General features: G+C 43.6%; 1 protein-coding gene across 2 annotated transcripts; it reads right to left on the bottom strand.

Moving 5' to 3' along the window:
- Window positions 1-1,588: 1,588 nt before the first annotated feature.
- Window positions 1,589-15,040, bottom strand: LOC119359685. Of its 2 annotated transcripts, XM_037625792.1 has the most exons (5): window positions 13,160-13,377; window positions 12,825-13,079; window positions 12,391-12,726; window positions 2,796-3,286; window positions 1,589-2,022 (listed from the first exon to the last, which is right to left on the bottom strand). In XM_037625792.1, the coding sequence occupies exons 3-4, from the start codon at window positions 12,718-12,720 to the stop codon at window positions 2,798-2,800; spliced, it is 819 nt and encodes a 272-aa protein (XP_037481689.1). In that variant the 5' UTR covers window positions 12,721-12,726; window positions 12,825-13,079; window positions 13,160-13,377; the 3' UTR covers window positions 1,589-2,022; window positions 2,796-2,797. The 2 variants fall into 2 exon arrangements, with proteins under 2 accessions (XP_037481689.1, XP_037481688.1); XM_037625791.1 differs by lacking the exons at window positions 12,825-13,079; window positions 13,160-13,377 and adding an exon at window positions 14,984-15,040.
- Window positions 15,041-15,725: the final 685 nt, after the last annotated feature.

Genomic DNA, 15,725 nt, shown 5'->3' with positions numbered 1-15,725 from the left:
AAAAACGGTCTTATATTATTAAACTGATTCATCATCATCTTCCTCGATCGGACCCGTGTTTAAAACTGGTCTTGTTCCGGCCGCAAACCATCCGAACACCAATCATGTAGCACAGCTTGATGATAAGACACCGCGATGAAATATCAGTTTAGAGTAATCGTGGTTGTCAACTGTTTACGTACATGTTACCGGCAGCCACTAGTTTATGGCGAAAATCATGTTACCGGCAGCTAGCAACCACCTAGATCGCCGTAAGCTCCCCGCCGGGGTGGCAGCCACGGGAGGGCGCGTAAAGAAAGGATCCCCAAATGCACAAGCAACTCCCGTGGAAACCCGACGCAGTCGGATCGATCGAACGATCGGCAAGGTCAGCGACCAACATGGCGGCTTTGTTTATGCACCTACCAATCACACTCGCATCTGACGCTATCAGAGACTAGACTAAACCCATCGCCTCGCCTGCGAGAATAGACTAAGTCATCTTGCTCTTCGAGAATACTAATGCCTGCAGCGTAGATTCAGAGTAAGATAGGCCACCCGTCGCATCGCCGGTTGCGAAATTCGACTTTTGTTGGCAGTTCGCATGATCCGGCGCGCTAGGGTTTCTTCTCTTTCTTTTTCCGTTGTCTGAACCATGTTGTGCTTTTATTTATGATCGATCGCGCGAAGAACCGTCTGTCCGTTCGAGGAGATCGCTGACTTTGCTTTAGTGGTTATTAAAGCAGGTTTCCGTTAGAATAGAGCGCAGCGCCGGCGATGGCATCCTCCGGGAATATATATTGTACGAGACGAGTTTCTCTTTTGGCCTCCTCATCCATTCGCTAGAGCTTTCATATTACAGAGGATGAGTGTGCATGTGAAGCGAGATGTATATTTAAACATATGTGCCGCTTGATGACGAACCACCCCAATTACATCTTCTTGAACTGGATCCTATATCCTATCTGTACGCATCCCGGCATGGACCGTCTGTTTCCGTTTAGCGGCACACGACGAGCAGTTGAATGCATGCTTGTCTGAAGCTTTTGCTACTAGAGTACTCTACTACCCAGCTGCTATTCCAATTTATGCTTTTGAAAATTTCTGATTAGTTTCTGCAACTTGGATGCTCCAGATTACTGAGTGGTTAATAGTACTTCAATGGTGTGCTGTAGCTGTAACCCTGCGATTGGCAAATGCGGTTATGTTTAATGCCAACTCAGCACGGCTTTGCTGTGCAATAGTCTGAGCAATTGCCAGAGTAATAGCCAATTGGGGCTGAAACCCACCTACAAATGATTGATCGAGATTCTTGAGAATGCAGTACGTACCAGAGATGCACTGGGTATACAGATACTGAGAATCTGAGATACCTAAAGAAACACATTCAAAGTGCCTAGCAAGGAGAAAACAATCGGTCAATTGTCCAAGAGGAGTAGCTGTAATGCCAACCTCCTGTCGTTTGTCAAAACATACCATCAACTGATTCAGAAACAGTTCGTCTGGCCAGAACTCTGCATCAGGATCCGTGTAACAGCTCGTTTGGCTCCTCTGATTTCATTTCATTTGGCTAAAATGAAATAAAATGAAATCTCTATCAAGATTTCATTTGGCTGAATCTAGATTCCAAATCCAAATTTCATGTTTGGCTGTCACTAGGATTTTGAGGTCAAATCTGTACCAGAACCAAAATGAGCATGAAACTATACCAGCACCAACGCACTAGCCTTTGTGCTAGGAATAAATAGTATGAACAAATCTGTACCAACACCAACATTGACAGCTCGTTTGTTCACACATGGCAATGTTTTGCATTAAACTGAACCATGCCAATACATATAACTTAAACATGAGACTTTGTAAAAAGTTAATCTTTGCAATACGACAAAGGTTCACAACAACATCAAATGATCATAATCTAGTCAAGGTTACATAAAAACTGAATCTTTGCATTATTAGCACCATCCAAGAAAGATTTTCATTGCTCAAGGATCTTCATTTCTTCGTTCTGTTCGTTCAACATCACACTTCACCCAAAATTTCCTGCAAAATATGATGAGAAATGGTGACATGTGGTCTCATAGGGCAATAAACAATCCTTGAACACAATGGTTGGTAGAAATTGCTCAAAGTGAAAGATGAGGATAGCCAAGAAGACAAATCGAAGTGTCACACGATAAGCTTTAGCTTGCAACAATCTCTAGGAAGGGTAAGAAAACTCAACTTGATATAGAAATTTTTCAAAGGTTAACTTGCACTTCATTTGCACAATTATCATGAATCGAAAGGTAATAGCAAAAAACCATCAACAACCGAGTAGGTTAAGTAGGACCGAAACTAAGTCGATAAAAGACTACAGCCACTAAATAAGCATATATCTGGTTGATGTATTCTAGACTAATAATGCCACCTCTCGACCGAAGAAAAAAAGACTAGTTCATAAGAGACCTTCAAACACACTGAATATTTATGTGCATGCAAAATATGTTCATAAAACCTTGTTTCAGGAGACATGGCAGAACAAGTTGTTCTCAAACATGGCAGGAAAACGTTGTTTTATCAAGCCATGTTTGGGAAGACCTGGCAGGAAAACCTTATTAAGATGATAACATAAAACCTTCTATCATGCTAATCTCAAACATGGAAATAGGTAAGTACATAAATATGATGAAAAGCAAGCAAGCTGCTGCCTCCTCTGCTCCATATTGGCATGACAAAATACAGGACACCCATAATATTGTACTATAACAAACAACTAAGGACAAAATGCAGTAGAGCTTGCTAGCTGGTAACTAATCACAGAACAAGAAACATACCTTCATTGGTTGATTTGCTTGAGGATCCATTTCTTCTTCATCCTTTCAGGCAGCGCCATAAGAGCCTTGAACTTGCGGTCATCTGCTATGAGGAAATCATAAGCTGCTAGCAAGCCATCATCATCCAGTCCCACAATTGCATTGAGAGCGTCAAGTATTTCTTCAGGAGAGGAGGGTTTCTCAGGAGGAGCAACTTGAGCGATATCAGCTTTGTAGGCACTGGTAAAATTATCCAATTTCTCTCCAAGCATAGATGCAATTGAGTCATCCGATCGATATCTTTTCCTCTTCTGTTCCTCGCCGGTTTGGGTTGAAGATGTTGCGGCAGAATCAGTGTTGATGTTGTTGACATTCTCTGCAGCCATTTCCGCTGCACTTTCACCAGCAGTTCTGGCTCCCGTTCCGGTGGCATGATCCCTCGAGAAGACAAGGCTGATAGAGTCCCAAAACTTTATGACCTTGTGCCTGTAGCATGCTGCATCTTTGTTTGCCTGCAACCCATGAAGACAAATAGTCTCATGTCATGGTGGAAAATGAACACACATCCATCCAAACACCAAACACACATCCAAAGAGAAAATCGTAGACTACAGCTAAGATGTAACTCATGTCATGGTGCAAAATCACATAAATAATGGGGAAAACAAGTGCACTGCTGCAAGTTGTGATTGTTTCTCAAGAGAAGGCCGATCACTAATATAATAGCAAAACATAGGGGAAATGATGAGTAAACTACTGATTAGAAAGCTATGCATGAACAAGTATTGTTGGGGAACGTAGCAGAAATTCAAAATTGTCTACGTGTCACCAAGATCTATCTATGGAGAAACCAGCAACGAGGGGAAGGAGAGTGCATCTACATACCCTTGTAGATCGCTATGCGGAAGCGTTCAAGAGAACGGGGTTGATGGAGTCGTACTCGTCGTGATCCAAATCACCGATGATCCTAGCGCCGAACGGACGGCACCTCCGCGTTCAACACACGTACGGAGCAGCGACGTCTCCTCTTTCTTGATCCAGCAAGGGGGAAGGAGAGGTTGAGGAAGATGGCCCCAACAGCAGCACGACGGCGTGGTGGTGGTGGAGCTGCAGTACTCTGGCAGGGCTTCGCTAAGCACTATGGAGGAGGAGGATGTGTCAGAGAGGGAGAGGGAGGCACCAAAGGCTAAGCATTAGAAGTCCTCCATCTCCCCACTATATATAGGAGGGCCAAGGGGGGGGGGGGCGCCGGCCCTAGGAGATCTAATCTCCTAGGGGGGTGCGGCCAAGGGGAGGAATCCCTCCTCCCCAAGGCACCTAGGAGGTGCCTTCCCCTCCTAGGACTCTTCCTTTAGGGTTTCCCCCACCCTAGGCGCATGGGCCCTAGGGGGAAGTGGCGCCCCAGCCCACTTTGGGTTGGATCCCTTCCCACTTCAGCCCATGGGGCCCTCCGAGATAGGTGGCCCCACCCGGTGGACCCCCGGGACCCTTCCGGTGGTCCCGGTACAATACCGGTGACCCCGAAACTTGTTCTGATGGCCGAAATAGCACTTCCTATATATAATTCTTTACCTCCGGACCATTCTGGAACTCCTCGTGACGTCCGGAATCTCATCCGGGACTCCGAACAACATTCGGGTTACTGCATATACATATCCCTACAACCCTAGCGTCACCGAACCTTAAGTGTGTAGACCCTACGGGTTCGGGAACCATGCAGACATGACCGAGACGTTCTCCGGTCAATAACCAATAGCGGGATCTGGATACCCATGTTGGTTCCCACATGTTCCACGATGATCTCATCGGATGAACCACGATGTCAAGGACTTAATCAATCCCGTATACAATTCCCTTTGTCTAGCGGTACGATACTTGCCCGAGATTCGATCGTCGGTATCCCGATACCTTGTTCAATCTCGTTACTGGCAAGTCTTTTTACTCGTTCTGTAACACATCATCCCGTGATCAACTCCTTGATCACATTGTGCACATTATGATGATGTCCTACCGAGTGGGCCCAGAGATACCTCTCCGTCACACGGAGTGACAAATCCCAGTCTCGATTCGTGCCAACCCAACAGACACTTTCGGAGATACCCGTAGTGTACCTTTATAGCCACCCAGTTACGTTGTGACGTTTGGTACACCCAAAGCACTCCTACGGTATCCGGGAGTTGCACAATCTCATGGTCTAAGGAAATGATACTTGACATTAGAAAAGCTTTAGCATACGAACTACATGATCTTTGTGCTAGGCTTAGGATTGGGTCTTGTCCATCACATCATTCTCCCAATGATGTGATCCCGTTATCAACGACATCCAATGTCCATGGTCAGGAAACCGTAACCATCTATTGATCAACAAGCTAGTCAACTAGAGGCTCACTAGGGACATGGTGTTGTCTATGTATCCATACATGTATCTGAGTTTCCTATCAATACAATTCTAGCATGGATAATAAACGATTATCATGAACAAGGAAATATAATAATAATCAATTTATTATTGCCTCTAGGGCATATTTCCAACAGTCTCCCACTTGCACTAGAGTCAATAATCCAGTTCACATCGATATGTGATTAACACTCAAGGTCACAAACCCATGTGACTAACACCCAAAGAGTTTACTAGAGTCAATAATCTAGTTCACATTACCATGTGATTAACACTCGATGAGTTCTGGGTTTGATCATGTTATGCTTGTGAGAGATGTTATAGTCAACGGGTCTGAATCTTTCAGATCCGTATGTACTTCGCAAATCTCTATGTCATCTTGTAGATGCAGCTACTACGCTATATTTGGAGCCATTTCAAATAACTGTTCTACTTGGAGCTATTCTAAATTGTTGCTCCATTATACGTATCCGGCATCTCTACTCAGAGCTATCCGGATAGGTTTTAAGCTTGCATCGACGTAACTCTTTACGTCGAACTCTTTATCACCTCCATAACCGAGAAACATATCCTTATTCCTCTAAGGATAATTTAGACCGCTATCTGGCGATATACTCCTAGATTACCTTTGTACCCTCTTGCCAGATATGTGGCAAGGCACACATCAGGTGCGGTACTCAGCATGGCATACCGTATAGAGCCTATGACAAAAGCATAGGGGACGACATTCGTCCTTTCTCTTTCTTCTGACGTGGTCGAGCTTTAAGTCTTAACTTCATACCTTACAACTCAGACAAGTACTCCTTCTTTGACTGATCCATCTTGAACCCCTTCAAGATCATGTCAAGGTATGTGCTCATTTGAAAGTACCATTAAGCATTTTGATCTATCCTTATAGATCTTGATGCTCAATGTTCAAGTAGCTTAATCCAGGCTTTCCATTGAAAAACACTTTCCAAATAACCCTATATGCTTTCCAGAAATTCTACGTCATTTCTGATCAACAATATGTCAACAACATATACTCATCAGAAATTCTATAGTGCTCCCACTCACTTCTTTGGAAATACAAGTTTCTCATAAACTTTGTATAAACCCAAAATCTTTGATCATCTCATCAAAGCGTACATTCCAACTCCGAGATGCTTACTCCAGTCCCTAGAAGGATTGCTGGAGCTTTGCATACTTATTAGCATCTTTCAGGATTGACAAAACCTTCCGGTTGTATCACATACAACCTTTCCTCAAGAAAATCGTCGAGGAAACAATGTTTTGACATCCTATCTGCAAGATTTCATAAATAATGCAGTAATTGCTAATATAATTCCAACAGAATCTTAGCATCGCTACGAGTGAGAAAGTCTCATCATGGTCAACTCTTTGAACTTGTCGGAAAACATCTTAACGACAAGTCGAGCTTTCTTAATGGTGACATTTACCATCATTATCCGTCTTCCTTTTAAAATTCATCTGCACTCAACAGCCTTATGACCATCGAGCTGTTCTGTCAAAGTCTACAATTTGTTTCCATACATGGATCCTCTCTCGGATTTTATGGCCTCGAGCCATTTATCGGAATCCGGGCCCACCGTCGCTTCTCCATAGCTCGTAGGTTCATTGTTGTCTAGCAACATGACTTCCAAGACAGGATTACGTACCACTCTGAAGTAGTACGCATCCTTGTCATCCCACGAGGTTTGGTAGTGACTTGATCTGAAGTTTCATGATCACTATCATAAGCTTCCACTTCAATTGGTGTAGGTGCCACAGAAACAACTTCTTGTGCCCTTCCACACACTAGTTGAAGAGACGGTTCAATAACCTCATTAAGTCTCCACCATCCTCCCACTCAATTCTTTCAAGAGAAACTTTTCCTCGAGAAAGGACCCGATTCTAGAAACAATCCCTTATTGCTTTCGGTTCTGAGACAGGAGGTATACCCAACTGTTTTGGGTGTCCTATGAAGATGCATTTATCCGCTTTGGGTTCGAGCTTATCAGCCTGAAACTTTTTCACATAAGCGTCGCAGCCCCAAACTTTTATGAAATGACAGCTTAGGTTTCTCTAAACCATAGTTCGTACGGTATCATCTCATCGGAAATACGTGGTGCCCTATTTAAAGTGAATGTGGTTGTCTCTAATGCCTAACCCATAAACTATCATGGTAATTCGATAAGAGACATCATGGCATGCATCATATCCAATAGGGTGTAGTTATGATGTTCGGACACACCATCACACTATGGTGTTCCAGGCTGTATTAGTTGTGAAACAATTTCCACAATGTCTTAATTCTGTGCCAAACTCGTAATTCAGATATTCATCTCTATGATCATATCATAGATATTTTATCCTCTTGTCACGACGATCTTTCAACTTCACCCTGAAATTACTTGAACCTTTCAATAATTCAGACTCGTGATTCATCAAGTAAATATACACAACATCTACTCAAATCATCTGTGAAGTAAGAACATAACAATGTCCACTACATGCCTCAGCACTCATTGGATTGCACACATCAAAATGTATTACTTCCAACAAGTTGCTTTCTAGTTCCATTTTACTGAAAACGAGGCTTTCAGTCATCTTGCCCATGTGGTATGATTTGCATGTCTCAAGTGATTCAAAATCAAGTGAGTCCAAACGGTCCATTTGCATGGAGTTTCTTCATGCATATCTACCAACAAACATGGTTCGCATGTCTCAATCCTTTCAAAAATGAGTGAGTCCAAAGATCCATCAACATGGAGCTTCTTCATGCATTTTATACAGATATGACTTAAGTGGCAATGCCACAAGTAGGTGGTACTATCATTACTATCCTATATCTTTTGGCATGAACATGTGTATCACTATGATCAGGATTCAATAAACCATTCAATTTAGGTGCAAGATCATTGAAGGTATTATTCAAATAAACAGAGTAACCATTATTCTCCTTAAATGAATAACCGTATTGCGATAGACATAATCCAATTATATCTATGCTCAACGCAAACACCAATCTCGATGGTAGAGGGAGCGTGCGATGCTTGATCATATTAACATTGGAAACACTTCCAACACATATCATCAGCTCACCTTTAGCTAGTCTCCGTTTATTCCGTAGCTTTTATTTCAAGTTACTAACACTTAGCAACCGAACCGGTATCTAATACCCTGATGCTACTAGGAGTACTAGTAAAGTACACACTAACACAATATATATCCAATATACTTCTATCGACTTTGCCAGCCTTCTCATCTACCAAGTATCTAGGGTAATTCTGCTCCAGTGGATGTTCCCTTTATTACAGAAGCACTTAGTCTCGGGTTTGGGTTCAACCTTGGGTTTCTTCACTAGAGCAGCAGCTGATTTGCCGTTTCATGAAGTTTCCCTCCTTGCCCTTGCCCTTCTTGAAACTAGTGGTTTCACCAACCATCAACAATTGATGCTCCTTCTTGATTTCTACTTTTGCGGTGTCAAACATCGCGAATATCTCAAGGATCATCATATATGTCCCTGATATATTATAGTTCATCACGAAGCTCAAGCAACTTGGTGGTAATGACTTCGGAGAAACATCACTAACTCATTTGGAAGATCAACTCCCACTTGATTCAAGCGATTGTTGTACTCAGACAATCTGAGCACAAGCTCAACAATTAAGCTTTTCTCCTTAGTTTGCAGGCTAAGAAAATCGTCGGAGGTCTTATACCTCTTGACGTGGGCACGAGCCTAAAATCCCAATTTCAGCCCTCGAAACATCTCATATGTTTCGCGACGTTTCAAAACGTCTTCGGTGCCTCAACTCTAAACCGTTTAACTGAACTATCACGTAGTTATCAAAATGTGTATGTCAGATGTTCGCAACATCCATAGATAATGTTCGAGGTTCAGCACACTGAGCGATGCATTAAGGACATAAGCCTTCTATGAAGCAATGAGGACAATCCTCAGTTTACGGACTTAGTCCGCATAATTGCTACTATCAACTTTCAACTAAATTTTCTCTAGGAACATATCTAAACAGTAGAACTGAAGTGCGAGCTACGACATAATTTGCGAAGACCTTTTGACTATGTTCAGGATAATTAAGTTCATCTTATGAACTCCCACTCAGATAGACATCCCTCCAGTCATCTAAGTGATTACATGATCCGAGTCAACTAGGCCGTGTCCGATCATCACGTGAGACGGACTAGTCAACATCGGTGAACATCTTCATGTTGATCGTATCTACCATACGACTCATGCTCGACCTTTCGGTCTCTTGTGTTTCGAGGCCATGTCTATACATGCTAGGCTCATCAAGTCAACATAAGTGTTTCACGTGTGTAAATCTGGCTTACACCCGTTGTATGTGAATGTTAGAATCTATCACACCCGATCATCACGTGGTGCTTCGAAACAACAAACTGTCGCAACGGTGCACAGTTAGGGGGAACACTTTCTTGAAATTATTACGAGGGATCATCTTATTTACTACCGTCGTACTAAGTAAACAAGATGCATAAACATGATAAACATCACATGCAATCAAATAATAGTGACATGATATGGCCAATATCATATAGCTCCTTTGATCTCCATCTTGGGGCTCCATGATCATCTTGTCACCGGCATGACACCATGATCTCCATCATCATGATCTCTATCATCGTATCTTCATGAAGTTGTCTCGTCAACTATTACTTCTACTACTATAGCTAACGGTTAGCAATAAAGTAAAGTAATTACATGACGTTTATGTTGACATGCAGGTCATAAATAAATTAAGACAACTCCTATGGCTCCTGTCGGTTGTCATACTCATTGACATTCAAGTCGTGATTCCTATTACAAGAACATGATCAATCTCATACATCACATATATCATTCATCACATCCTTTTGGCCATATCACATCACATAGCATACCCAGCAAAAACAAGTTAGACGTCCTCTAATTGTTGTTTGCATGTTTTACGTGGCTGCTATGGGTTTCTAGCAAGAACATTTCTTACCTACGCAAAACCACAACGTGATATGCCAATTGCTATTTACCCTTCATAAGGACCCTTTTCATCGAATCTGATCCGACTAAAGTGGGAGAGACAGACACCCGCTAGCCACCTTATGCAACTAGTGCATGTCAGTCGGTGGAACCAGTCTCACGTAAGAGTACGTGTAAGGTCGGTCCGGGCCGCTTCATCCCACAATGCCACCGAATCAAGATTAGACTAGTAACGGTAAGCATATTGAACAAAATCAACGCCCACAACTACTTTGTGTTCTACTCGTGCATAGAAACTACGCATAGACCTAGCTCTGATACCACTGTTGGGGAACGTAGCAGAAATTCAAAATTGTCTACGTGTCACCAAGATCTATCTATGGAGAAACCAGCAACGAGGGGAAGGAGAGTGCATCTACATACCCTTGTAGATCGCTATGCAGAAGCGTTCAAGAGAACGGGGTTGATGGAGTCGTACTCGTCGTGATCCAAATCACCGATGATCCTAGCGCCGAACGGACGGCACCTCCGCGTTCAACACACGTACGGAGCAGCGACGTCTCCTCCTTCTTGATCCAGCAAGGGGGAAGGAGAGGTTGAGGAAGATGGCCCCAACAGCAGCACGACGGTGTGATGGTGGTGGAGCTGCAGTACTCCGGCAGGGCTTCGCTAAGCACTATGGAGGAGGATGTGTTGGAGAGGGAGAGGGAGGCACCAAAGGCTAAGCATTAGAAGTCCTCCATCTCCCCACTATATATAGGAGGGCCAAGGGGGGGGGGGCGCCGGCCCTAGGAGATCTAATCTCCTAGGGGGATGCGGCCAAGGGGAGGAATCCCTCCTCCCCAAGGCACCTAGGAGGTGCCTTCCCCTCCTAGGACTCTTCCTTTAGGGTTTCCCCCACCCTAGGCGCATGGGCCCTAGGGGGAAGTGGCGCCCCAGCCCACTTTGGGTTGGATCCCTTCCCACTTCAGCCCATGGGGCCCTCCGGGATAGGTGGCCCCACCCGGTGGACCCCCGGGACCATTCCGGTGGTCCCGGTACAATACCGGTGACCCCGAAACTTGTTCTGATGGCCGAAATAGCACTTCCTATATATAATTCTTTACCTCCGAACCATTCCGGAACTCCTCGTGACGTCCGGGATCTCATCCGGGACTCCGAACAACATTCGGGTTACTGCATATACATATCCCTACAACCCTAGCGTCACCGAACCTTAAGTGTGTAGACCCTACGGGTTCGGGAACCATGCAGACATGACCGAGACGTTCTCCGATCAATAACCAACAGCGGGATCTGGATACCCATGTTGGTTCCCACATGTTCCACGATGATCTCATCGGATGAACCACGATGTCAAGGACTTAATCAATCCCCTATACAATTCCCTTTGTCTAGCGGTACGATACTTGCCCGAGATTCGATCGTCAGTATCCCGATACCTTGTTCAATCTCGTTACCGGCAAGTCTCTTTACTCGTTCCGTAACACATCATCCCGTGATCAACTCCTTGATCACATTGTGCACATTATGATGATGTCCTACCGAGTGGGCCCAGAGATACCTCTCTGTCACACGGAGTGACAAATCCCAGTCTCGATTCGTGCCAACCCAACAGACACTTTTGGAGATACCCATAGTGTACCTTTATAGCCACCCAGTTACGTTGTGACGTTTGGCACACCCAAAGCACTCCTACAGTATCCGGGAGTTGCACAATCTCATGGTCTAAGGAAATGATACTTGACATTAGAAAAGCTTTAGCGTACGAACTACATGATCTTTGTGCTAGGCTTAGGATTGGGTCTTGTCCATCACATCATTCTCCAAATAATGTGATCCCGTTATCAACGACATTCAATGTCCATGGTCAGGAAACCGTAACCATCTATTGATCAACGAGCTAGTCAACTAGAGGCTCACTAGGGACATGGTGTTGTCTATGTATCCACACATGTATTTGAGTTTTCTATCAATACAATTCTAGCATGGATAATAAACGATTATCATGAACAAGGAAATATAATAATAATCAATTTATTATTGCCTCTAGGGCATATTTCCAACAAGTATAAGTGCATGTTTTCAAATAAACTTGGCTGAATTCCACATCATGATGGAGAAGGTGGAGAAGGTGTATAAGTGCATGTTTTCGAATAAACTACTTGACCACATGAATGATGAAAATGAATCTTGTGGCCATGCCATGAATACATAGATGCTCAAGATGTAGTGCTTACCTTGACATAGTTTCTCCACACATCCTCACTATCAACCATAAGCTTGTTATGGATCCAATTCCACCCAAAACCACTCGTTGACAACATCTTGCTGACATTGACATAGTGTCTATCAATAGTCTTGCACCTTGATATGACATTCTCCTTTGTGATATCCACATTGCACTTGGCTTGAACATTCTTGACAACTGCAGTGTAAACATGTGGCTTCCACCCATTTTGAGCACGATCCCCTCTATTGTAATGCTCCACGAACACATTCAGCATTGCTTCATCCATTTCATCCATCCAGGTAAGGTAGTTTCTACCTCCTTTCTTCTCCACATCCATATCTTCCTGCAAGCAACAATATATGTATGAGACAAACGTAGAATCCAGAGAGAGAGAGAGAGAGGGGGGGTTCAAAAATAGGCATATGAAATATATGAACATACAAATGAATGAATTCAATGATTGGCTCCCCCGCGTCTCCTTTGGTAATCTGCCCACATTTGATTAGCTAAGGTATCTCGCTTGTTGTTCCACTCAGTTGTTGATTCAACATGTCTAATCATGTTTGGTTCTTCAGGATGTTCGATGGCAGCAGCATTTAACTGATTATCCACGTCAATTAGCATTATATCATCCATCTCTCTCTGCCTATCTCTTAGAAAGTTATGCAATATGCAGCAAGCATTAATGACACGGATCTACAAGATGGTATTATTGGCGTGTTAATAAAAAAATAAAAATAAACGGAGGCTTGGTTTTGCAAAATACTATGTGATACCTGATTCCGTATGCGAAAAAATGAACTAGTCCTCAAAATAGCCCATCTCATTTTTAGTAGACCAAAAGTTCTCTCTATCACATTCCTAGCTGATGCATGTCGCAGATTATATAACTCTCTTGGAGTTTGTGGGTTATTTCCATTAGCCGCCCATTCTTTCAAATGGTACCGGACTGACCGGTATGGAGCAAAGAAGCCCGGACCATTAGTGTACCCAGCATCTACAAGGTAGTATTTTCTTAATGTTTGCAAAAATAACAAGTATTAGATATTATATTTACATTGAAATATCATAACTTAGTTGTTCTACCCTACCAAGACAGAGAATTACCATGTGGAACTCTAAAAGCGTCTTGTCGTGACATTGCATCTCGCAACACTCGTGAATCAGATGCAGAACCTTCCCATCCAGCTAAGACATACAAAAACTTCATATTCCGGTCACAAACACCAAGCACATTAGTGGTCACATCTTGCTTTCTATTCCTGTATCTGCCTTGCTTGAGAGCGGAAACACGGACATCAACATGTGTGCCATCTAAAGCTCCTAGCCCATCTGGAAACCATTTCCATCTACTATCCTCGGGCTGCTCAGCTGAAGGGGTTGGTAGCTTTATAAACTCATGAGACAAGGAAAGGACAGCTCTTAAGATCTCATTGAAATGCCTACTGATGGTCTCGAGTGCCCATCTATACGTGCTTTCAATTAACCGGTATTTCATCCCATGGCTTAGCACTAGCAGAAACATTGTGACTGATTCTTCAACCGACACATAAAATGTGTCCCCCAAACCACATCTTTCACGCAAAATAGCGCACAGGTCCACAAAGGACCGTTTAGTTAGGCGCAAACTATCAAAACAGTGCTTGTTAGAACCCTGATAAATTGATCTAAGCATCTGCTTTCTAATCCTAATCTCCGCCTCATCCTCACTGAAATCATCAAGCTCTCTAATCTTCCTCTAACAATACGTGTGTTGAACTATCGCGACAACCGACACAAAAAATCCAGCAGCTGCCCTCTTCCTTTTCTTTCTCCTCTCATCGCCATGCAATGTGTTAATGTACAAGTCCGACATCTATATTAAGATGAAGAAAATAACAATTGAGAAAGAACTCAAGCTCGATTACTAGTGATACACAAAAAACTCATGCTTATTACTAGTGATACACAAAAAACAGATGCAATTGCTTGTCAAGAAAGCTTAGATGGAGGAAAAAGATGGGCAAAACCCAAACAGGGTTTATGCTACTTTCTGTTTCACTTTTGTCAGGTGGATGAACAGACCTGCGCCCCCATACTTTTGGAAAAATAGATCATAACAAACAAAACCATCAAGCATTAGAGTTTCACATAAAAAGAAGCTTCAATCGCCATACGATACAATTGACACAGTCTTATTGAACATGTTATTAACACTCTCTCCTAAAACGGAGTGAATCAAAACTATCCTGAACTTGTATTTCAAAACATTATGCTCAAGTATCTAGCTTCAATAACAAGTCCGAATATAAAAATCAGCTCAGTCTGGAAAAAACCCAGTCTGATTCAGACAAAAAATCATTATGCAAGCACACTGAAATTGTTCTATACTGAATTCAGACAAAAAATCAGTGTGCAAACATATTGAAATCAGGGGTTCATGTCTGCTTGCGGCCCATACTGAATTGTTCTATACTGAATCCAGACAAAAAAATCACTGTCCAACCACACTGACTTTGTTCTATACTGAATTCAGACAAAATAATCAGTGTGCAAAACACATTAAATTCAGAGATCCATTCTGTTTGCATAGAGGGGACGCAGACACGCTGACCACGTACCACAAAAAGGTCGATCTTCCGGGGTGTGGAGCTGACCGACCGTGGGCTCGCGGAGGAATCGTCAAGAAGTTGATCTTCTGTCCGGATCGGGTGGCTGGATGGAGGTGGGTTCAGGTTAGGGTTAGGGTTCAAGCAGAAAAGATTCACCAGAGAGAGGGAGGGGGAGAAGAGAGGTGGAGGGAGAACCTACCAGGATTTGAGAGCTCGACGACGGCGCTGTGGTCACTGGAGGCAGCACACCATCGAACAGAAAGCTTCGCGTGTAGAGGGGACGGGGGAAGAGAACTCGGGGAGAAGCTATTCACCGGCGGGGGGTGCATCACCGGCGGCCGAGAAGGTGGGGTTCATGGCGGCGGCGGCGGCGGCGGGCGTCGGGGTAGGGTGGGGGAAGGAGGCGAGAGACGAAGGCGTCGGGGTAGGGTGGGGGAAGCGAGCGAGTGGAATCCGGGAGAATGACGGGCGAGGGGCTGGGATTTGGGCCTAGGCCAAGTTTACATCCTCTGGAATCTTAGAATGAAATCCACCCTCAATTCTGTGGCAGCCAAACAAGTATATTCCGGAATTCGCAAATGAAATCCACCAAATCCGACCCAAATGATGGGTACCAAACGAGCTGTAAGAATATTCAAGGCTGAGCTAATTAGTCGATTAAGATTAAAACATCACATGGTGTCGCTCTCGGCCTAGTGGCGGTGTTTCCTATTTCGAGACTTGTCAGTGCATATTGGCTGGGTTACTGATT

Source organism: Triticum dicoccoides, chromosome 2A (genome assembly GCF_002162155.2).
Source record: "Triticum dicoccoides isolate Atlit2015 ecotype Zavitan chromosome 2A, WEW_v2.0, whole genome shotgun sequence".
NCBI classification, from domain to species: Eukaryota; Viridiplantae; Streptophyta; class Magnoliopsida; order Poales; family Poaceae; genus Triticum; species Triticum dicoccoides.
The sequence above is the reverse complement of the archived record's forward strand: the minus strand, read 5'-3'. Positions and strand labels throughout refer to the sequence as shown.